At 41.0% G+C, this 24,936-nt stretch overlaps 1 protein-coding gene across 7 annotated transcripts in view; it reads left to right on the forward strand.

Moving 5' to 3' along the window:
- Positions 1 to 602: 602 nt before the first annotated feature.
- cnnm3 (cyclin and CBS domain divalent metal cation transport mediator 3) overlaps positions 603 to 24,936 on the forward strand; it is a 35,922-nt gene continuing 11,588 nt past the window's right edge. For 3 of the 7 annotated variants that reach the window (XR_014893090.1, XM_085280386.1, XM_085280387.1), the window contains exons 1-8: positions 614 to 1,404; positions 1,495 to 1,829; positions 2,934 to 3,110; positions 3,528 to 3,685; positions 4,767 to 4,910; positions 4,986 to 5,144; positions 9,492 to 9,661; positions 23,975 to 24,071. Coding sequence is in view for 6 of the 7 variants with exons in the window: in XM_085280386.1 (XP_085136512.1) it covers positions 709 to 1,404; positions 1,495 to 1,829; positions 2,934 to 3,110; positions 3,528 to 3,685; positions 4,767 to 4,910; positions 4,986 to 5,144; positions 9,492 to 9,661; positions 23,975 to 24,071 (1,936 nt within the window). In the remaining variant the exon portion in view is untranslated. Of the gene's footprint in view, positions 1,405 to 1,494; positions 1,830 to 2,933; positions 3,111 to 3,527; positions 3,686 to 4,766; positions 4,911 to 4,985; positions 5,145 to 9,491; positions 9,662 to 17,403; positions 17,781 to 23,974; positions 24,072 to 24,936 lie in introns of those variants that run through there. The other 4 variants (XM_085280388.1, XM_085280389.1, XM_085280385.1 and 1 more) reach the window with 4 other exon arrangements.

Genomic DNA, 24,936 nt, shown 5'->3' on the forward strand with positions numbered 1-24,936 from the left:
TAAAACTAATAAAACAAGTTTTAAAAAGAGACTTTTCCATTTGATTACATTTTGTATGATGGATTATGCAGAAAAAGTAGAATTGGGCTGAAAGATCTATTGCTTTATCACCTGTTCAGGTTGTAAATCGTGTTTTTTAAAAGTAACTAAGCAACTAATTACTTTTGGAAATAAGTAATCAGTAAAGTAACGGGATTACTTTTTTGGGGGAAGTAATCGGTAATTAGTTACTGATTACTTTTTTCAAGTAACTTGACCAACACTGGTCCTATGTTAATGTTTTCAGTTTTGCTTCAATTTGGTCTCATCATGGTCGTCCGCCCGCCTAAAAAAAAGTCCAAACAGCCTGTGACATTTTCTCCCAGTACTGACAGCTGTATTAGTTTAACAGCAAGTAAAGAGGCCTAAAGTGATACGTTTTGAATTGTGACAGAAAATGGGAGCCAGAGTCTGTCGCGGTTTTAAATTCACTACCGGATGCACTCGGCTCTTCTTGAAAGGGATGTGACGCAATAAAAAACCGCAACATGTACGACAGATCCACACTCGCGGATGAGGCCTGTGCGCGCGCGTGTGGAACCGTAATGGCCGCCGTGCAGCTCAGTTGCGCTGTTTGTTTTGCTTCATTGGCTCAACCCTCCGGGGGGCGGGGCCGCTGCGGGGCTAAAGTCACGTGATCTAGGCAAAGCCAAACTGACCAATTCCAATATGGTGGCCAGCCTAGCAGGTCTACGGTTCCTGTTGATGGTAGTGTTGTTCTGCGGAATCAGGTACGGCGCCTGCAGCCAGAAAGCTCCGCAGGTTTTGGGGCTGCGGCTGGAAGAACCAGTGGATCCGCTGTGCATGAAGGGTCGTATCATTTCAGCACCAAAAGGAGCCACGTTTAAGCTCCGTGTCTTCGGGTTTAATCTGAATGGAAGCTTGCCATGGGTCGCGTTCGCAGGAGCAGCTGGCGGAGCGGCTGGGGCTGTCGGTGATACACCGGACCCTTGCGAGGAGCAGTTCAACCGCCAGGACTCCAAGTTAAAGGTGACCAATTTAGAACTCGACGATGCGCACAGCGTGCTTCTAACTGTGGAGGTTAGCACCTCTGAGGGGGAAGCTGGCAACGAGCAGACCTACTACCACCTGTGTGTGCGGAGTGGAGAGACATGGACATCTGCGGGCCTGGACAGACTGCGAATAAACACTGACACGGATCTGCCAGCAGACTACATCCCGCCGTGGGGTCTGGCCGTACTGATAGTGCTTGTGCTTATGATCTGCGGATTGCTGAGGACGGTGAACTTGAGCCTTTTGTGGCTGGACCCAGTCGAGCTTTATGTCCTACACAGCTGTGGATCCGAGGAGGAGAAACGAGCCGCCAAACGGCTGGAGCCGATCAGGAGAAGGGGGAACTTCATGGTGAGTTTCTAAAAGCACGTGGGGAAGCCACAGGGAAAGAAAGGTGCAAATGAAGTAGTGTTTTCTAAACGCATGTCTTTTCCACCGCAGGCATGTTCTTTGTTGTTCCTGTGTGCTCTGGGGCATTCTGTCCTCGGTGTGCTCCTGTACCGGGCACTGGGCTCCATCGTCTCTGCTGTGTTCAACAGCGGCTTCCTTATCTTCTTCCTAGCTGAGCTGGCTCCTCACATCTTGTGCTCAGGTTACGGCTTCCAGCTGGCGCCTGGTCTGACCTGGCTGGCCCAGGTTTGCATGGTGCTTACCTGCCCCCTGTCTTGCCCTCTGGGCCTGATTCTGGATCTGGGGCTGAGGAGAGACATCAGTACCTGTGGGATAAGGGAGAGGGCCATGGAGATGGTACGGGCAAACGTGAATGATCCTTACAGGTAAATATAGTGGACTTGGGAGAGTATCACAGAGATCTGACATAGAGGTGCGATGAGTATTGACACTTGGTTTAAAAAAAAAACCCTGATCTGTTTGTTTGTTTGTTTGTTTGTTTGTTTGTTTGTTTTTTAAGAAAGAAAAAAACACATGATGCTTCTGAACATACAGAGTAAACAGAACTAGAAAAAAAGATACTATAGGACATAACCAACAAAAAGTGTGTTCTGTCATACTCTACAGTGCATAATTCTTATGGTACATTATGTTAGATTCACTGACATACAGGAACAATTTAGTGTTCCAGACACAGACTCTTTGCTAAGTTTGAGTTTAATATTTGATTAAAATGTCTGACACATTAAGATGCTTTGATTCATGATTAATGCCAGACATCCCAGTTTACTTTAACAGAAGCATTTGGTGTGATTTTGGCCAGTGCTTTCTTGTACTGTTTGCATAACCAATGACTAACAGGAACATCATTCGTAGAAACTTGAAATGTAACTTGAACCCGAAAGACTTGACTTTTAGGAGTTGTCTTTGTTTAGATCTCCAAACACTTGATATTCTAGTTGGATTAGTCCAAAAAAATTTGAGATTATTCTGAGGGTGGACTTCTTTTTAAAGACTTCACAATTGTTATATTCTTCTTAACACTTGCCCATGAAAGACCTGAAACTTGACTCACACGTGATCTGAAAGTCTTGAGAGTATTTTGAAATTTAGATTTGTTTTTTTTTTGTTTTTTTTTAAACAGACTTCACATTTGACCCCATAGTAGCCTTGTAATGATTTGAAACATGACCTGGCCTAACACTGTAAAAATTTGATGCTTGAACCAGATTAAGTCTCAAGACTCAGTTTACCATGTGTGTATTGGTCTAACTGTATTAACACCTTAGACAGATTAAGTATTGAGACTGGACTCAGACTCATTTTCAAAAGATTTAAGACTCGACTTGAACTTGGTTCAATAGACTTTTTAGGACTAATCTGCATTAAATTTGTAGGATTTGAGACCTGAAGTTGGTTCTTAAAGATTGGCCTAGAAGATTTGATAATTGACTTGATTGTTGACTCAGTTTTCTTCATTATGTTTGTAGTGAGTTTGTAAAGGAGGAGTTCAGTCGTGGGACATTGCGCATTAAGACCGTGGAGGACATCTTGACACCTCTGAAAGACTGCTTCATGCTGCCTAGCTCGGCTGTCCTAGACTTCTCCACTATGTCTGAGATCATGCAGAGTGGTTACACCCGTGTGCCCATTTATGAGGAAGAGAGGTGGGATCAGCAACACAACACTCACTTAATAGCTTAACAAAAACATGGCTTAAAAACTTGACATGGCAGCATTCGCCTCATCTGAACAGAGTATCTGTAGAATTGGCAGCTTTGAATTAGGCTTCTTGGTATAACGTTGAATAAATGTAAATCCTTGGATTCACTCATTTAAAAATGTCTATTCCTTGAAACCACCATGACAAAAAAGACAACAGCACAAGTGTATATTTTCTTATAATCTAGCACATGCAAAATATTCTTAATAATAACCAGAGTATGTGTGTCCAGGCCTTTTATAACTTCAACATTTTTACCAAAGAATGAATATAATGGTAGCCATAAGAGTGCAATGGAAAGGTCTTTGGGAGTTATTCACATATTCATACCAATCATAAGCCTTTGTTTGATTTCCTTCAGGTCTAACATTGTGGAAATCCTTTATGTGAAAGACTTGGCTCTGGTTGATCCAGAAGACTGCACCCCAATGACGACTATCACCAAGTTCTACAATCACCCTCTGCACTTTGTGTTCAATGATACCAAACTAGATGCCATGTTGGAGGAATTCAAAAAAGGTTGGCTGCTGTTTGATTTGTGGGAATGGTTGGAATCATAGAAAATTATAGAGTTGCCATGCTGCAAGCTTTTCACCTTTTTTATTTACATTTATTTTTATTTTGGAGCTTTCATTTTGCTCATATCCTGAATTATTAAAAGTCTCAAGTCTCATGACGCCTGATACATGCTTTGATCAAATCTTTAAAGTATTAGAGAGAGAAACTCGAAACAGTTAGACAGTCCCTTATGAGTTGGCCCCCTTTCAACAACAAGAGACAGAGGCAGAACCAGGCTGACTGCTGTGATCCTGAAGCTAATAAGCCTGGATAGATAAGTATATAATGTCATCCTTTTGAGAAGTGATATAAATAAAGTATATAAATAAAGCCAGAGTAGCCTATATATTTTATATTTTTATTGACCTTTAACAAATGTATACTAAAGTACAATTAATTAGCTGTTGGTAGCTCTTATTGCAAAAGAATATGCTTGTACAGACAATCTTGAGAATAGCAGAGAATGCCAGCTAATCCCACTTCAGATTAGCTGATGATGATGATGATGATGATTCAACTGATTCCGTTTTACACATTTTATTAGTAAATCTCATATAGGGCACTATTTGAGTGGCTTCAGTGTGTCTGTTATGCATCTGTAAACTGCCTTACAACCCATCTCAACCCAAGATCCTGCTTTTTGTACTGTATCTGACTTCATTAATTAAATATTTATCATCATTGACGCCTGCCCTGAACTTTAATTTGATTTTTCTATAGAAGGTAAAGAGGTGCCAGAACTGCTATACTGCCAACTCTAAATTAGTGCAGGCCTGTCCTGACTAATGTAGTCCACACAGAATATCACTGGCATGTTGTGAATTTAATAGATGCTTATTTCTGTGATTTCTAAGAAGTTTGTACTGGAAACGACTTAAACAGTAAGTTTATCACACTGAATCTAAAGAAAATCACTTGTGTGAGTTATGACTTTGTAGCCCTCCTTCCTGTTATGTCTCCTTTATAATTCAGAGTTACTCTTTTTACTCCAAGTACCTTTTTCCTCACTATAATTTGCCATTAACCTTTATCCTTTAATCAGGCAACTCTCACATGGCCATCGTCCAGAAGGTGAACAATGAGGGAGAGGGAGATCCTTTCTATGAGGTGCTGGGTTTGGTCACTTTAGAAGATGTCATAGAGGAGATCATCAAGTCAGAGATCCTGGATGAATCTGATGGCTACTGTGAGTGTCTTTTGGAATATTGGCTTCTTTGCTTCTTTTATTGTTATTTATTGTTATTATTGACTCCCCTTGCAGTAGACAGGAAAGTAAAGCGTCCCCTCACTCCACTGGAGATTCCTCTGGAGCCTCGCAGCACCCATGAGGAGTTTTCTCTTTTCAAGCCTCCTGAAGGAGAACCCAAGATCCGAACTTCACCACAACTCCTGCTAGCCACACACCGCTTCCTGTCCAGAGGTATGTGATTATGTGTGTTTATCTGTAAATCTCTACTGACCGAAGCTAGCACATGAATAAAATAGTCACAGTTTAACACAGCACATGTAATGATTATGCCACGGACCTGGTCAACCAAGCAGTAACTGGTTAAAGGGGAGTTGAGACCAGTCTCTGACTTTGACATTTTCCCTTACAGGAAATGTGTAAATGTATAATGTGTAAAGATGTGTTTGTATTTAAATGTCAGAACAACAAAGTAAAGTTTTAGGTCAAACATCTCAAAGAAAAGGAAAACAGCAACAATAATTTTCTGCACAATGTCTTCAGCATGAATCAACATCAACAACACCAGATTTACTAACAGGGACAAATTCCGCAATTACAAAAATATGCACATGACAGTGAAAGGCTTGCTAATGATATCCTTACTGACTTGGCTACAGCAGTTCATTTTAATAATAACCAGCATTGTACCATAAGGTTGGAGTATGATCTAATAACCAAATGACCACATTGTGTAGGTTGTGTAAAATCTTGTGTTAGGAATTGCTGGAGTCTGTGTGTGGATAAATGTGCGTGATGTCCAGATAAACCGCATAGCGTGAGTGGAGTGTAGGATTCATTTGGATAGGCTGTCCTATTACGAAATATTCCACTGTATAAATCTGAAATATCTTTTTGTCTGTAAAAGGCACAAAGTGTATGTTCTCAACAGCAGGTTTAATGTGTCTTTGTCCAAATTTGTTGACCCAGATTTCGCTTTCTGCAAACTAGTTTCCTTTTTCCAGAGAGTTAACCCTGGATCATTTATCATGCTTATTGACTCAATGAAGCTAATTTGCTTGTTGCCATATTTCTCTCATACTGTACTATGGAGAATAAAATGTAATAGTTTTACATTTGACTGTTTTCTCAATTTTGTAAGACAAAAACCATGGTTCACATTGCCACTTATTCATATTTAAATTTTAAATGGGCCTCTGCTCTTTATTTACCCAAATACTTGTAGGTATCAGTTGATGATGGGGGTTGCCCATTTTTCCCATTTTCCCAAAACATGTTCACCCTTTAAAGGATTTTGCTTCTCAGATTGTATTAACGCAGAGGTTAGGTTACACCATAGTTACACTACACTAGCTTTTTGACATTACAAAAAACAACAACTTTAAGAAGCTTTGGGGCTCCGACTCTATTATTTAGCAATACGTGCAGTATCACAGCTGTCTAGAAAGTGGTGCATAGTCAAGTAATGTCTAACTAATTTTAGAAAGTTTAATGCAGTGACCCCACCAATATACACTGTATTGACAAAAGCATTCACTCGTCTGCCTTCACACCATTATCAACTGTGTGACATCTAGGGCTGCCACAAACGATTATTTTGATAGTCGACTAGTCACCGATTATTTTTGTGATTAGTCGACTAATCAGATCATCATCCATTGGACGTACAGCTTATTGCACCAGCAGCATCTGGTCTTGTATAACTATCATTAGCTTACAGCTTGAAGTGTTTGTGCTAACTAAAAATAAAGACAAGATGGTAGTTTATTAATTTTTAATGAAATTTGCAGATTGTTTCGGTGAAGTTTAATAAACTCCTTGCTTTCTAAAATATAACAGGACACCGGAGTATATTCTCCAGCATCTCACACTTCTGATAATCAGCTGTATGCTTGACAGTTTTAGCTGTGCAAAAACTATAACTTTAATCTCAGCCAAACCGATTTACTCAGGAACAAATAAAATACTAAAGAAAGCCAAACAATAACATTTTTAAGTTATCTAAGTGACTTATATATATGTTTAACCTGACTAGCAAAAGACGGCGGTGGGTTTGAAAACGATTTGCCGGGAGTCCGGTGTTCTCACGGCTCTAGTTAGCCTTGCCCCCGCCTAGCTAACGAGCTAGTGGGTAACAGACGTCTCCGAAAACGTCGGAGCGCTTTTGAAAATATGTGGTGTCTTGATAAACTGAGCAGATATTTGAGGTTTACACAGCTACATTCTCGCCTGAAAATATGTTAAACGTTTATTTTGTGACCCAGAAAGAATAATAAGAGTAAAGTTAAAACTAACTAGCTGCCGCCATTGTTGACAACTGCGCTGGGCTGCGCTATGAATTCTGGGACACAGCTTCTTCTTCTTCGGGGTTTAACGGCAGCTGGCATCCTTGTACATGCAGTGCTGCCATCTTCTGTTTCAGTCCGTTATTACACTCTTAAATCCTACTACTCATTCCTGCGTCCTTTGTGATCTTACAAAGCTTCAAACGATGCGTCGACTATTAAATTAGTCGTCGACGATTTTAATAGTCGACATAATCGTGACTAGTCGACTAATCGTGGCAGCCCTAGTGACATCCCATTCTAAGCCAGAGGGTTTAAAATGATGTGGGCTCAGCCTTTGCAGCTATAACAGCTTCAAATCCTCAGTCTTCATGGCAGATTCACCAAGGTTTGTAAACATTTTTTAAGAGGTTTTGATTAATGTTGACATGTTACCATTTGATTTGTCCACTGCACATCTGTGATCCTCAAAAGATCTGGTAATTGTGGCAGCTATTTGAGTATGGCCAACTTATCGTCATGGCACCCGCTGTGCTCTTTTCCTGGTGCAGCCCGTCTGCTTGAAAGTTTGATGTGTTGTGCATTCAGACATGCTCTTCTGCATACCTTTGTTCCAGTGAGTGCTTATTTGAGTTACTGTTGTTTTATTATTAACTTGAGGTAGTCTGACCATTTTGCTCTGTCATCAACATGGTCTTATCACCCAAAAAAACGCTTCCATCTGGACATCTCTTGTTTTCGAACAATTCTCTGTGAACCTTAGAGGTGATTGTGAGAGGAAAAACACAGTATAGCTGCAGTTTCTGAAATATCCAGCCCAGCCTATTTGGCACCAACAACTATTCAAAGTCACTTAATTTAGTTTTCTTCTCGATTCGGATGCTCTGTTTTTACTGTACAAGTCATCTTGATCATGTGAACATGCTTAAATGTGTTGAGTTGGTGTAATGTAAAAAGCTGACTAGACATTTGTGTTTAAGTAGCTGAACAGGTGTACCTAATAAAATGTTCAGCCAGTGTACTTAAAGATGCTAGAGGAAACCTTCCAGACTACTTATTTCAGTTATTCAAATAGTGTCAGTTCACAACCAGTCATTTCAAACCACTTTAGATTGTAAGGTCAAGACTACAGTATTATTGAGCAAACACCAACAATCATAGACTATTCCCTGTAAGCGGCTCCTTGAGTTGATGGGAAGGAAGAACTCCCTTTAAACATGAAGCTACGCTGCATATGAGTCATGACTACGTTTAAGTCATAACCCTTCCTCATATTATTATTGCCTTGGTAAGCACAGCAAAAATGATTAGAGTGACCCTAACAACTAATAGTAGATTAATTAGTTCTCACCTTTATCTTTCCTCTGTCTGAAAACAGGCTTGTATATCATGACTCAACTCTGGACCTAAGGTCCAGTATTGATGTCTTTGGCAAAAGCTACTGAAGCATTCAAAGAATTGAGCCTCGACTGGTCACAGCTAGTAACACCACTTTATTGTTGTGTAAAGCACTTTGAGTGCTCAGAGTAGAAAAGCGCTATATAAGAACCAGTCCATTTACAGCCAATATTCAACAAATTTCATTGCGTCCAGTGGTAGAGAAAAGTGTTCAGATCCTATACTTAAGTAAAAGTACAAACACCATACAGAAAAAAGTACTTGGGGTAAAAGCTCTGGGGCCCCTTTAGGTAAGTGTCCACCTGACAGGTCATTTCAAATTATCCATTGACTTTCTATGGGAGGTGCGGTTGCAGTCACTGTAGGTCCCATGATGTGAAAGAATAGAATCTATTGTTAACCCAAAATATGACATGGTTAAAACGATATTTCCATCTATTAATAAACATTACGTGGAAGGCACAAGGAAGAAATCACACACTTCCTCGTAAATGCTGCCTCATCATAGGACCGATTCATAATCAACAACAAATATGACACATTTTGAGTCAGTCCAGTATGACAGAGAGGAGCTGAGGTGGATATGGGTTGCAAAGTTTGCAGATAGCCTGCCTAAAGCTGCAGGATAACTTTAAAGCAATACCTGTCATTAGGTTTACCATCTAAATCCATAGATGGTGAGGCATGACTTTAAAATCAAGTGATTTGTCCTAGCTTGACTTTGTGGCATGCTTGAGCTAATGTACTGCTTGATTTGGTAAAACAGAAAAAACTGTAAACTGCAAAATGGTAAAGGTAGAAGGAAAACGGAAATCGTCAAGTGCCTTAAACTTGTGTAAATGCATTTATTGTCCAGACAATGAGTTCACTTGTCCTATTTGACCTTTGGCCTCTGTAGAAGTGGAACACTTCAGCCCAGCACGTGTATCTGAGAAGGTCCTGTTCCACCTGCTCCGTCACCCCAGTGTCAACCAGGAAGTGCACTTTGACCCTAACAACCGTCTGAGCCCAGCACACTATCTTTACACCCGCAACCACCCAGTGGACTATTTCATCCTTCTGCTGCAGGTATTTGCTCATATACCCACACTTTTAAAAACTTTTAGCAAAACCAAATTTTGTCTGACAGGAACAAATATATGCTTGAACGTTTATACCACAGAAGATTCAACTTCAAAGTTAAACTGGTAGCTTAAGTCAGTCTGTAAAGTGAATTCAAAGAATAGCTTAATATCTTTATTTTTTTGCTTTCTTGCTTGAAGTAGAGAGAAGATTGACACCAGTTTTACACATGTACATCTATTGCCCTGTACTAAATGTGAGGATTCAGTATAACAGTTTAAAACTGGGGAACCAAGAGATCGTTTCCACATTTTACCAAAATACTTCTTATAATATCATGCATATTTTTCTTGTTTCCTTTGGATATAATTATTATTACCTTTTAGAACATTTTAGACCATGTTTGTCATTTATTTATTTATGTGTGTGTGTGTGTGTGTGTGTGTGTGTATAGATATATATGTGTGTATAGATATATATAGATATAGTCAATCCTTCAAGCTCGGGTCCTCTACCAGAGGCCTGGGAGCTTGAGGGTCCTGTGCAGTATCTTAGCTGTTCCTAGGACTGCGCTCTTCTGGACAGAGATCTCCGCTATTGTTCCCGGGATCTGCTGGAGCCACTCACCTAGCTTGGGAGTCACTGCACCTAGTGCTCCGATTACCACTGGGACCACCATGACCTTCACCCTCCACATGTTCTCGAGCTCTTGAACCGTTCGATACAGTGCTTTCGGTTCGGTACGCATATGTATCGAACAATACAAAATTTTTAATTTATTTTATCAACTTTCCTTCTGACGATGCTGTCTGTGTTGAGCGCTCAGTGGATCTGCGCTCGAAGGTGCAGCCTAGGCGGAGTAGTCGAACGCAGATTCACTGAGTGCAGGGCAAGCTAGCGAGACAGAAGTTAAGCTCTGGTTGCAACATGGCAAATTGAACCTCCCCCACCCTCATTCAGATGTGGCGTTTGGAACTATTTTGGTTTTCATGTGACGTATGACCCTGAAGGTAAGCGCGTCATGGACTAATGTAAAACAGTATGTTGGATGTGCCACGCAATGCTCAATTACATGGGTGGGAACTAGTGTGTTAACGCAGTTAGCTCGTTAATGTGTTGACGCCGTCCAGCCCCACGCATGGGGCGATCAGCGGTAGCTCGTTAACGGAGATTTGCCGTGTTGTGGCGTTAACGTCATTTCAACGAGATTAACGCTGACAGCACTAGTGGGAACACAACGAATATGACTGCACATTTACTCCGACAGCATCCTAGTGCAAAGACAAGTGGAAGTAGACAAAAACAACAAGCACGCATGCTACAAACTTTACCCGAGTCATTTAGACAGCCGTTAGCACATGATTCTCCTTATGGGGACCTGATATGTTTAATATGCTGCTGAGAATATAGCCCAGAAGAAGCATATAGTATAGCTTTTATTTTGGAAAGAGCCATTTCTCTGTAATAAACTCTTTTCCAAAGATGAGTGATTTCTCGATCAGATAGATTTATTATTTTATCCCTTTGTTTCAGCAACATTACATTTAAAAACTGTACTTTTGAGTTAAAATATATATTTATAATTTTAATAAATGACAAATGAAAAAGGCATGAACATTTTTTTTTTTTGTATCGAAAAAATATCGAACCGTGAATTTTGTGTATTGTTGCACCCCGTGTGTGTGTGTGTGTGTGTGTGTGTGTGTGTGTGAGAGAGAGAGAGAGAGAATCAATCTCTCGAACCGGCAACCTTCCCAACTCTTGAGCCACGATCACCCCCATATACACACACGCATACGCACACGTGTGTGTGTGTATATGTGACTATGTATAGTTTCTATTATGTATTACAGGTACAACTTATATTGACTGTGCCAGGCATTGCACTAAAAAAAGTAGGAAGATGGCCGCACACTAGAGGCGCTCCTAAAGCCTGTTGATTAATGTTCTGAACCTGGAAACATACACTCCAGCTGTAGTCATAAATTGGACACCCTTTGTTGACTTTGAAGTTTTTCAAGAATTACCGTCTTTGGAAAATGGCAGGTAATAACAAAGCAAACTTTTTTTTAAGGGAGCTACCACGAGGAAGAAGCAAGCTAGCATTAGCCTCGCTCCGGAACCGCCCGAAAATACACCTGCATCTGAGGCCGCCTCTCCAGCAGTAGTTGAGGAAGGTATAGGGAGCGAGAGCAAAAAGGATGTTTTTGAGGAAATTAAGAAAATGAACGCTACTCTTCAGGTCGTAGCAAAAGATGTCACCACTATTAAAGAAGCCACTAAAGAACTGAAAGATTCGGTGGAAGATATAAAAGTGAGGTTAGGAGAGGCGGAACAACGTACCTCAGACATGAAAGATGCCAGCGTGCTTACCGAGGCAAAAGTGGACAAATTCCAGAAAAGGATGGAGGCGTTGTGGTCACGAGTGGAGGACCTTGAAAACCGTAGCAGGAGGAACAATGTACGGATTATTGGACTTAAAGAAGGTGTGGAGACACCCGGGAACGTGGACAAATATGTGACGGAGATTCTGGCCAAAGCACTTAAGCTTTCTGGAAGTGAATTTGAAATTGAACGTGCCCATTGTTCCCCTGTACCAATGCCGGAATCTAACGAGCCTCCCAGGGTGATACATGTCCGCTTTCTACGTTCATCTGCTGGGGAGAAAGTACTACGGGTGGCCAGAGAGAAGCGTGGAGTCGATTGGCAAGGCGCCAAGCTTTCCTTCTTTGAAGATGTTACAAGGGAGCTGGCGGAGAAGAGGAAGGCATTCAACCCGGTCAAGAAGCGTCTCCGAGAGCTACAAGTGAAGCATAGGCTGATGTATCCTGCAACACTCATTTTTACGTGGAACGGACAAAAGAAAGCATTCAAAGACGGAAAGGAGGCCGAGAAATTTCTGCAGGAGTCGACTTAGAGGAGTGCGGGACATGATGTAACAGATCGGAGAAGTGTATGTGAATTTTAAAATAAGGTAACAAATAAAAAAATGGGCACAACGGGGCCGCGGCGGCGGTGCTGCTATCGGACGATTAGCGTGTCTCACGGACCACGGACAGTTTGGTGTCTCAAGCTAAAGTTAGTTAGGCTTGGGTAGGAGGGGAGGGAGGGGGCGCTTAGCAACGTTGTTTTGGTTTGTTTGGGTTTTGTAATATTGAGTGCCTATGCCTATATATTTGTGTTGTGTTGTAAAGCGCACAAGGTGTGCCTTAACCCATTTCTATTAGAAAGCGATGAACAGGTATACTAAAATAATATCGTGGAACATAAACGGATGTGGGGACCCAATTAAGAGGAAGAAGGTTCTAGCATACTTAAAATCTAAAAATACAGATATAGCGTTTATTCAGGAATCCCACATTGCTGGGGAAGAAGAGGCAAAAAAGTTTAAACGAGACTGGGTGGGCTCCGTTTTTCATAGTTCATATTCGAGTAAACGAAATGGTGTTTTGATCCTTATTAATAAAAAATTAAGCTTCGTGTTGCTGAAGAAATATAATGATAAAGAAGGGCGCATTATCTGCTTGGAGGCCTTAATTAATGGGGTTTGAACAGTTTTGTGTAATATTTATGCACCTAATAAAGCAGAGCCAGATTTTTTTTTTTTTTTTTTTTTTCACTAAATTAACAAGATAATAGGGGATCATGAGGGGCAGGTAATATTGGCTGGGGATTTCAACCAGGTGATGGATGGGATAATTGATAAGAGCAAACCCAGGGGTACGTCTACACCCAGGGACAGAGAGGCTGTTCATTTACTGACAGAGGATCTTTGCCTAGTGGACATTTGGAGGTTAGTTAATCCCAGTTCAAGGGAATATACATTTTACTCCAATTGTCATAAAACATATTCGAGGATAGATTTCGCCTTAATATCAAAGTCTCTGGTCGATTCAGTCGTCGACTGTGAGATTGGTGCCATTGTCATTAGTGATCATGCCACAGTAGAGTTGCAAATTGATTTAAACACAGATAGAACGAAGAGGGGTCGCTGGAGGCTTAACATGATGTTGTTGCAGAACAAATGTTTTAGTGAGGAGTTAACAAAGGATCTTAAAATTTTCTTCGAAATCAATATGGGTTCCACAGATAAAGTAGCCACAGTTTGGAAGCATCTAAAGCATATATAAGAGGAAAGATAATTGCATACGCAACAAAAGTTAGGAAAAGTGATCTAGAACGGGGAAAAAACCTTAGATAAAGAAATACGAGAATTGTAGAAGGATTTAGCGAGACAATACTCAAATTATAAATACCAGACTATGTAAATTAAAATACCAGCTGAATGACATTTATAACAAAAAGGCATAATATGCCTTATTTAGGCTTAAAACAAAATTTTATGAAGGTGGCGAAAGGAATGGAAGACTATTGGCAAGGCAACTGAAGCAGCAAGATAATTTAAATAATATATCTATGATTAAGAAAGACGGCCAAGTGGTAACCTCATCGAAAGAAATAAATTCAATTTTCCAATCATTTTATCAAGATTTGTATACGTCTGCTGGTGCACTTAATGAGGGGGAGGTGAAGACATTTTTTTCAGGTCTACAATTACCTACTCTTTCTGGGGAACAGAAAAAAAGACTGGATGAGCCTATAACTGAAGAAGAGGTCAGAGCTGCGATCTCATCAATGAAGAATGGGAAATCGCCAGGCTTGGATGGCTTCCCGATTGAGTATTATAAGAAATATATTGATATTTTAGCTCCAGTCCTACATAAAGTTTACCTTGAGGCATTAGTAATAGGTTCCTTGCCAAGTACGTTTAATGAAGCACTGATCTCCCTTATTCCTAAAAAGGATAGGGATCTATCGGACCCAGCAAATTACCGGCCAGTAAGCCTTTTGGGCGTCGATTGCAAAATTTTGACAAAGGTTTTGGCCTCCCGCCTGGATCAAATATTACCAGATATCATCAATGGTGATCAGGTTGGCTTTATTAAAAATAGGTCCGGGACCCGGCAGGGGTGCTCTTTGTCCCCGCTGCTTTTTACAATATTTCTGGAACCGCTGGCCTTGGCTATTCGAGCTAACAGGGATGTCAGAGGTGTTCATGCAGGGGGTATGGAGCACAAGTTATTTCTATATGCTGATGACATCTTAGCAGTATTAACGGATCCCATGCAGTCTCTACCAGCGCTACTCACATGTGTTGAGTCATTTTCAGGGTTGTCAGGTTATAAGATAAACTGGGACAAATCGGAAGGCATGCCATTATCAGCATCATGTCATTCTAGATGCGTTACTCCATTCAATTCTAAGTACTTACCTTCAGGTATGAAGTATTTAGGAATAGTATTAAAACCCAAACTGGAGGATATTATGCTTTCAAATATGGAACCTCTCCTCCTAAAGATAAAAACAAATCTGGATAAATGGGGTAAATTGAATCTTACACTATGGGGTAAAATTTATGTGATTAAAATGATGGTGGCCCCACAGTTCAATTATGTTTCCATGATGTTACCTGTACGAATTCCTTTACACATATTTAGTCAATTTGAGAAGTTAATTAAAGATTTTTTGTGGAATAACAAGAAGCCGAGAGTGAATATAAAGAAAATGTGGGCCTCTAAAGACATTGGGGGAATGGCCCTCCCAAATGTGAAGTTGTATAATTTAGCTTTTGAAATGTCAAGACTGGCCAAACACTGGACAGGATCGGACTCTGAGCTGAGCTGGATGAAGATCGAACAGGAACTAGTGAGCCCTTTTACACCCTTGGATGTTCTCTCACAGGGCTCGGCAACTAATGGACAAGACTTTCATAATAACCCAGTGCTCGGGTATTCCAAAGCTGTCTGGGTAGAGGTGCACAAGATGTGTGGAGCATCTCATTTAAGACAACCTTATACCTCGCTATGGAACAACACTGCTGTACAGATTGGGCGAAAAACTGTGCTTTGGAAGGAATGGCTTGTCAAAGGCAAACACAGGATAAGTGATCTTTACTCAGGGGGAGTGTTTATGTCATTCGTTGAAATAACCCAAAAATATGGTTTGATAAGAGAAAATAATTTTTGGAAATATTTACAAATAAGGGATTGTATTACCAAAGGGAAATTTACTCAAAGCTCAAATATGGTGGTGGAGTTTTTAGAATTGTCCAGTACGGCACATAGGGCAGCTGTTTTCTACAAACTGTTTAACAATCCAAAAAAAGAGATGTGTGAAAACTTAAGGATTATATGGCAGAGAGATCTGGGTTGTGCAATTTCTAAAGAAGACTGGCGCAGAATTTTGTCATTCTCTGATAAATATATAAGAGAGGTCAGGGGTAAATTTACTCAGTATAAATTAATACACAGATGGTACTTCACTCCGTCCAAACTTTATAGAATGGGAATCAGTCCCAGTAATGTATGCTGGAAATGTAGTTCAGATCCAGGGACCTTTATGCATGCTATTTGGGAATGTGGGAAAGTTTATCCCTTTTGGCAAAAAGTATTGGATAAAATAGGAAGGTGGATTGGTTTGATGATACCCCTGTCACCAAGACTGTGCTTATTAGGGGATCAGTCGGTGTTACCTGGGGTTTCAAAATATGACTTTGTGGTTATAAAGGTGGGGGTGATCGCAGCGGCTCGAGTTATTCTCAGTGTATGGAAGGAACCATCTCCTCCAGAATATAATAGGTGGAAAGAAAATATGCTGAAAATGGTGTCGTATGAAAAATTCTTTGCTAGGATTAATGATAATAGGGAGGGTTTTGACAAATCATGGGGACATGTTTTTGGCTGAGATGGCTGGAATTTATTTGGTCAGGGCAATTATCTTTAGTTAAATTTTATGCTTGCTGCATTGTATGTTTGTGTAGGCACTCAGTAATGGAACGACTTAAGAATTAGATTTTATTGTCCTTTTTTTTTTTTTTTTTTTACGGGTGTACCGATAGTTAGTAGGTATTGAAAATAGACCCAAAATATAAAGGTGAATTAACCATGGGATTGGAAGCTCTTTTCTTTTCTTTATTGTTTCTTTTCTCTTGTTGTTTCGTTTGTTACTTTGTTTGTTTTCATGTTGTTAAATGTTAAAAACAAATAAAGACTTCAATTACAAAAAAAACCGCACTTATTAGTAAAAGTACAAATTTAAGACTGTAAAATACAGCCTTTTAGCCTGACGTAACCTGAAAATCACTGACAGTGGAAAACATTATCCAGAAATAAGGATATAAGTAACACAAGCAAAGCAGTAGAAGTTGCATGTGTGAATAATTTTTTTTAATACTTTCTCTTTATTGATTTTCATCTTATTTTACATACAGAACTAAAGAGGGCAAGGGAAACCAACACAGTCACATATGTTCGCATATTCCAAAATACACAACGCCTTGTTTTACTTACACATATTACATATTACACAGGTGCATGTCCCATTCAAACAAATTCGCAGCTGTCCCTCTGCATCACAGAGGTATCAGTTTCTAGTCTCTTGACATATAACGATCCCATCGTTCCCAAAGTCTCTCTCCTTTCTCCTTCTGTAGCCGCAGTGAGAGGGTAATCAGTTCCATATGATGAATTGTGTTAATAATGTCTATGACCAGCTTCCGTGTGGGGGGGCTTGTCTGTAACCAACACTTAGTAATTGCCTTTTTGCATGCAACCATAATTATTTTCAGTAAGTATGAGTCTCTGTTATTTATATCCTCAGGGATATTCCCAAGGTACATGGTACTAAAGGAGAAGTCCAGTATTACTTCCAGCACATCCATCACCATTTGTTTAATCTCCTCCCAAAAGGTCTTCAGTTTAGGGCATGACCAGAAGACATGGAAGCAACCTGCAGTGACCTCCCCGCACTCCCTCCAGCATGAAGCGCCTGAACCACTTATTTTGGATTTCTGCTTTGGTGTGATGAAGAATCTAATTAAATTCTTCCATCCAAAATCTCGCCATGTTAAAGAATTTGTGGTAGACAACACATTCTTCCACATCCGCAACCAATCTTCCTCTGAGATAGTTATACCTGCTTCTTTTTCCCATCGATGACTGACATATCTTGTTGAGGTCTTTTTCATGGCTGTAAAACTTCTGTATATTTTGCCTATAGTACCTCTTATAATGTTCTCACCATAAGCATCCATAAATATTTGGATCACCCCACTAGCATCTGCGTCAAGCATTCTAATTTCCTTCCGGAAGAAGCTCCGAACCTGCAGGTAACGATAAAAATCTTCCCTGCCGATCTCGTAAATCTGACACGTCCTCAAATTTGATCAGCTCCCCATGCTTAACTATCTTACAGATCGCAGTGATTCCATGCCTGGACCACTCCCTGAATTTATGGTCTAACAATGCTGGAAGAAAGCGTGGGAGATGCGCTGGCCATCCCAGCAACCCTATTTCCCTATTAAGACCAAAAATTTTAATCACATCTGCCCATTTTTTCAGGGAAAAACTTACACATAAATTTTGCATCTGATATGCCTGTGGCAAACTCTCAAGAGACCCCAGAACAGACTGTATTGGGAAATCCATCAAAGAAAGCTCAATGTCCTTCCATTTTGCCTCAAACTTAGAGTTACACCAGCACACTAGAGGTCTGATCTGGGCTGCCAGATAGTAATCCTCAAAGCACGGTAGAGCCATGCCCCCCCACTCACCAGGCAGCTGCATTGTTGCATATTTCACTCTCGGCCTTTTATTTCCCCATATGAATCTTGAGCAATGCATATCCCACTCCCTAAATTGTTTTGCTGGGACCTCAACTGGAAGTGCTGCAAACAAATATAGCAGCTTTGGGAGGATATTTATCTTTATCGCTCTAACTCTGCTGCCCAGATCGAGGGGGAGCAGACTCCACCTCTCCAGATCTTCATATATCTTCTTGTTCACCCGATTATAATTAACTTCATATAACAATGCAGGGTCTTTTGTCAGCAGGATCCCCAAATACTCCATTTGAGATTGATGCCATCCGAATCTATATCTTGCTACCAATTGTCTTGAGGGGTTAAAGAAGAATGTCAAGATTTGAGTTTTTTGAATGTTCAGTCTATAACCAGACAGTCTGCCATATTCTTCCAGTATTTCCATAAGCAGAGGAATTCCCTCTTCCGGGTTTCCTAGCGCTACCAGCACATCGTCTGCATACAAGCAAATTTTATTTTCCACATTCCCCGTTGTAACCCCCTCCAATCGAGTATCTTCCCTGATACATTGAGCCAATGGCTCAATGAAAAGGTTGAAGAGCAGTGGGCTCAACGGGCAGCCCTGCCTGCAGCCACGTTGTAGCGTTATCCGATTTGAGAGGCTTCCATTAACTTTGATCCTCGCTGTTGGAGACATATAAATCATTCTTATACACTGAATAAACCTGTCACATAGCCCAAATCTCTTCAACACATGAAACAGAAATTCCCACCCGACTGTATCGTATGCCTTTTCCGCATCAAGCCCAATGAGAACTGTTCCAGTTTTCCCTTTAAGTATCCGGTCAATAGTATGAATGGCCCTTCTGATATTATCGTGTGTTTGTCTGTTACCAATGAAGCCTGTTTGATCCTCCTCTATCAGCGTGGGCATCAATGTACTCAACCTCCTAGCCAAAATCGCGGCAAATAGTTTATAGTCTATATTTAACACGCTAATAGGTCTATAACCTCTGGGGTCAGTTTTATCCTTCCCTGCTTTTGGTATGACAGAGATATACGCCTCCTGCCACGATGGTGGGAGCGCCCCCCCACTCAGAGAGTAATTAAAAGAGGCCTTTAGTAGCGGGATTAAGGGTTCCCTCATCTGCCTATACCTCTCTGGTGGAAATCCATCACATCCTGGGGCTTTAAAAGTCTTGAGTTTTGAGATCCCAATGTTAATCTCTTCTGCTGATATTTCTCTGACGAGTTTTTCATTCTGCTGCTTACCTATAAATGGTAGATCTAGGCTGGATAAGAAATTCTGAATCTTATGCTCATCTGCTTTGTCCGGTTGTGTGTATAGCTCAGTGTAATATTCTTCAAATGCTCTCTGAATTTCTTCAAGTTTATTAGTTATCTTATTTGTTTTTAAATTTCGAACTTTATGAATAGTGTTCTCCTGTTGTTGCCTCCTGAGTCTCCATGATAATAGCCTAGCAGCTTTGGGTCCTGCCTCAGACCACCGTTGTCTATTATATTTTAATTTTTTTTTCAATTTCCTCACTTAAAATTTTGTGGATCTCCTGTTTAACCAGCCTCATCTGCTCCAATACCTGGGGGCACCTTGTAACGGTGTGCAATTGTTCCAATTTTCCCAAATTTTCCTGCAAATCTGACAGCTTTTTTGCTCTGACCTTCTTTAGGACTGCACATTTTGCAATAATTTTACCCCTAAGGTATGCCTTAGCCGCATCCCATAAAATCGTAGGATTAACTGTTCCATTGTCATTGAGTTCTAAATATGTTTTTAACTCCTGTCCCATTTCTCTTTTAAACAAGTCATTATTTAACAGACCTGTGTTAAGCCTCCATAAGGTGTTTTTGGGGCTAGCTTTAAACCCAATCTTCATAGTTAGTCCCGAATGATCAGATAAATCTCTTTGTCCTATTATACAATCCTTCACTCTGTGGAGATCTTTACTAAAAGTAAAGAAATAATCAATCCTCGAGTACATATCATGTCTCGCTGAATAAAATGTAAATTTGCGTTCATGTTTGTGTAAATATCTCCATATATCTATAAGCCCCAACTCAGACAACATTGTTTTTACTTGTTTCTCTAATTTAGTTCCCCTCCGGTCTCGGCTAGTTGTATCCCATTTTGGATGGAGAAGTAAATTAAAATCTCCTGCACATATACATGTACCAACACTTTCTGCGGCAATAAGACTGAATATCTCCTTAAAGAACCCTGTACTACTACCAGGGGGTGCATATATATTACACAGCGTGACGTCTTCCTGTTCCATTTTCCCTTTCACCAACACAAATCTTCCCTCTTTATCTTTATGTTCTCCAGTAAACTCAAAACCAACCTTGTTCGGTATCAGAATGGCCACTCCTCTTTTTTTGCCAGATCTATGTGAGGCATAATAGATATTTTTGAATCCCATTGTCTTCCACTTCTCATGTTCTTCCTTTGAGAGATGCGTTTCTTGTAGAAATGCAATATCAATTTTTTCCCTTTTTAGCTTTGAAACTATCTTACTCCTCTTAATGGGATTCTTTATACCATTTACATTCAAAGACAATACCTTATAATACCGCATATGTTCTATATATTTCCAACTTATTTTCCTGCACCAACATAACAATACTCCCAGCCCTCAGAACACATAATAAACACACATGAACAAAGACAGAACTTGTCTTAACCAAATAAACCAGGTCTTCCATAAGAGAGGTTTTTTCTCTCCTCTCAGTCTGGGGGAAATGCCACAGTGTGGGGCCCCTCTCGTTTCCTATTTTAAAAGAAAAAGGGAAACTAAAAAACAAAAACAAAAAACATGTGAGTCACCTGCATCGGACCCTCACCACTCTATGATCAAAGGGGTATCGACGTGCCATATTCCATCACGGCCAGGGGAGGAGGCCATCCAACCATATATCCCCCTGTATTGATCAGCAGCCCGGCGCACCTGTTTTTCCGTTGGTCTTATGTTCATCTTAACAGCGAAACGGGGCGGGCGGGGCGCAGGTGTTACTCCTCCGTACCTTCAGCTTTTCCCGTGCGCTCCCGCGTAGATCAGCTGTATTCCCGGTGCGTCGCGGCCCAACCACGCTCGTCGGTAGGATACTGCTGATCATCTCCGCCGTAATGCCTTTGGGCTTTCTTGTGGCCACCGGTCCCACCGTGTATCCGCGTCTTCTTAGATCCGCCGCAGCTTCCTCCGCGTTATTGTATAGGACCATTCCCGAGTCAAAATGAACCCGCATTTTAGCAAGCGGGGTCTGGAACCGGATGGCGTTTTCTTTAAGTACTTTTTTAACCGGGCCATACTCTTTTCTCTTCATTTGTATGTTTTCGGCATAGTCGTGATCAAAGAAAATCCGTTTCTCCTTTATATATACAGGCTTCTTCCATGCAGCGCGTAGGATTTGTTCTTTAATATTGAACTTTAAGAAGCGCACCACCGTTGATCGAGGGGGCGCCCCCGACGGCGGCCGCACTCCCAGCGCCCGGTGAGCTCTCTCTATCCCTAGGTTCTTCTCGCTGCCCAAGTCCACACCGTCCCCCAACTCCGATATCATCATGCTTTCCACATACCTTAGCATGGAGGTGCCTCCTATGTTCTCAGGGATGCCATATATCCGTATGTTATTACGGCGTGAGCGCCCCTCCAAATCCGTAACCTTCTCTTGGAGCTGCCTCTGGCAGCAGCTGAACAATGGCATCCCTCACTCCAATGTCCCATTTCTCCTTCCCTACCATGTTTCTTTCCATTTCTTCCAGATGTTTCCCCACCTCCTCGATCCTGCTTGTGGCGGCGGTAACCTGTTGATTTATCTCGTGTGTTAACTCGCTCATTTTCAAAGTCAAAGTCAAAGTCAACTTTATTTGTCGATTCTGCCACATGTACAGGACATACGGAGAATAGAAATTGCGTTACTCTCAATCCCTAGATAAATAGCAAATGAACATTTAAATATATTTAAATATAAAAGTGATTAAAAATGCAAGTAAAATAATTAAAAAGTAAAAATTTAAATAAATACAATTTTACATATAACAAGAAAGCTATATAATATACAATATAATGGGTAAGTGACATTGAGTGTAAACCAGGCAGAGTAGTGCAAATAGGCAAATAGTGCAAATGGAGATTTAGTAGTGTACGGTAAGAGAAAGTGTAACAACAAAGTCTTATGAGGTAATGGCAGTCCAATGCTCCACAAAGTGACTGGTAACTGGTGCAGGCCAGTGAGTGAGTCAGAGAGTGTGTGTGTTTGTGTGTGTGTGACAGAGTTCAGTGAGACCGTGGAGGAGAGAGGGGAGAGGGGGCAGAATCGGGAGGGAGTTAAGCTTCCTGACAGCCTGATGGATGAAGCTGTCCTTCAGCCTGCTGGTCCTGGCCTGGAGACTCCGCAGTCTCCTCCCCGACGGCAGCAGCTTGAAGAAGCTTTGCATTGGGTGTGTGGGATCAGCCGCTATGCAAAGGGCTTTTTTAGTGAGACGGGTGCTGTAAATGTCCTGGAGGGAGGGGAGAGAGACACCAATGATCCTCTCTGCAGCTCTCACTATGCGTTGGAGGGTTCTATGACAGGACGCATTGCAGGCTCCAAACCACACAGTGATGCAGCTCGACAGGATGCTCTCGATGGTGCCTCTGTAGAAAGTGTACATGATGGGGGCTGGTGCTCCTGCTCTTCTTAGTTTGCGGAGAAAGAAGAGACGCTGCTGTGATTTCTTGGCCAGTGCTGTGGTGTTGTACGTCCAGGAGAGATCCTCTGTGATGTGCACACCCAAGAACTTGGTGCTGCTCACTCTCTCCACAGACGCTCCGTCAATGGTCAGAGGAGCATGTTGGGTGTGCATTCTCCTGAAGTCCACAACAATCTCCTTCGTCTTCTCCACATTCAGAGAGAGATTGTTGTCAGCACACCACGTGGCCAGGCGTCTCACCTCACTTCTGTAGTCGGTCTCATCCCTGTTGCTAATGAGACCCACCACCGTTGTGTCATCCGCAAACTTGATGAAGAGGTTGGAGCTATATGATGGAGTGCAGTCATGGGTCAGCAGAGTGAAGAGGAGGGGGCTCAGCACACATCCCTGCGGGGCCCCCGTGTTTAAAATGATGGTGCTGGATGTATTTGGGCTTTCATGTCCTCTTTCAAACTTGTTCTCACGAGCGATAGCTCCTTCTTCATCTCTGCCTTAAGGTCTTGCATGCCCTCCGCCACTACTTCACCCACCACTTGTCTGAGAGGGCCTAGCGCTGATGTTGCGGCCTCCGCCACCATCTTCTCGCCCTCTTGCTCGGAGCGTGTTTCATATGTCTTACTCTCAAGTCGCGTTTCTAAGCTTCGGCCTGGGGCTCGTCCCTTCTTATTTTTATTTCCGCTCATTATTCTTAAAGGGAAAATCGCTTTTAATGAATTATATTCTTGAATTGCGGATTATTTTAGCTATCGATGCAGGAGCTCCTGTTTATGCTGCTACTCTCGCCACCATGACACCGGAAGTCCATGTGTGAATAATTTTAAGGACATTCTTGTGAGTTTATTGTATATGTTTTCTCTTGTTTCCAAAAACAATGGTAAATGGTAAATGGCCTGCATTTGTATAGCGCTTTTCTAGTCCCTAAGGACCCCAAAGCGCTTCACACTACATTCAGTCATTCACCCATTCACACACACATTCATTGTGTGCATGTTTCTTGTTTGCTCCTTGTCAGGGCCGCGTTGAAGTGGAGATTGGCAAAGAGGGGCTGAAATTTGAAAATGGAGCATTTACATACTATGGCGTGTCTGCTTTGACGCTGCCATCTTCAGGTGAGTTTACAAAACACAGAATTGCTTCACAATGCAGGGACAATTCACCCGAAGACTGATCATACAGATTTCTGGGCATTTAAATGCATCATCATGTTTGTTAAGATTGTGTATACTTCATGAATTAAAATTAAAAGCCATATTTAAAAAGTTAAGATTACAGTGTAGTTTTAACACTCAAAAATAAAACTATTTACAAATTTTATTAAATTGTTTTAAGTAAGATAAACAGGGCAATTTCACAGCATTCCTGTAGAATACTAAAACTATTACATATACAGTAATGTACTTTACATTATATTAATGCATTTCAAAGCGCGCGTGTCACTCCGAATGGCCTGGAAAATTGTGTATTAAGCACTGAGAATCCTGATAATTATTTAGAGATATTGTATTCAAGAGTTTCATTTCACCACTAGACTTCCAGCTGTAAGTAAGAATATGTCTTATTATTTTCATTATTTTTCTTGGTAAATAAAATCCACAAATCATCTCCACAATTTTAAAAGCCTGAAGTGACATCTTTCATGTCACATTTTTGTCTGACCCCTAAAACATTTTACAACCTACAGAAAATACTGCAAATAAAATCACACTGAGCTGCTGGAGCAGTTAAATGTTGTTTTTGCATACATAGTAGACAACAGATATTAATAAATCACGTTAGGGCTAGGTTTATATGCTAAGTCATAAAAAATAAGAAAACAAATTGAGCAGGATAAATTAAAATCAGCCAACATGTCCTGTTTTACATGCATGGAAGTTTTAAAGAAGTTCTTGGAGTTTATATTTATGCCTGGAATTGAACCCCATAGCATTCATTTTCATATCAGCTAGGTTATAAAAGACTTCATGCATATAATGG

Source organism: Mchenga conophoros, linkage group LG7 (assembly GCF_057382185.1).
Source record: "Mchenga conophoros isolate Kocher_MC1m ecotype Shallow Benthic linkage group LG7, M_conophoros_male_GT1.1, whole genome shotgun sequence".
Lineage (NCBI taxonomy): Eukaryota > Metazoa > Chordata > Actinopteri > Cichliformes > Cichlidae > Mchenga > Mchenga conophoros.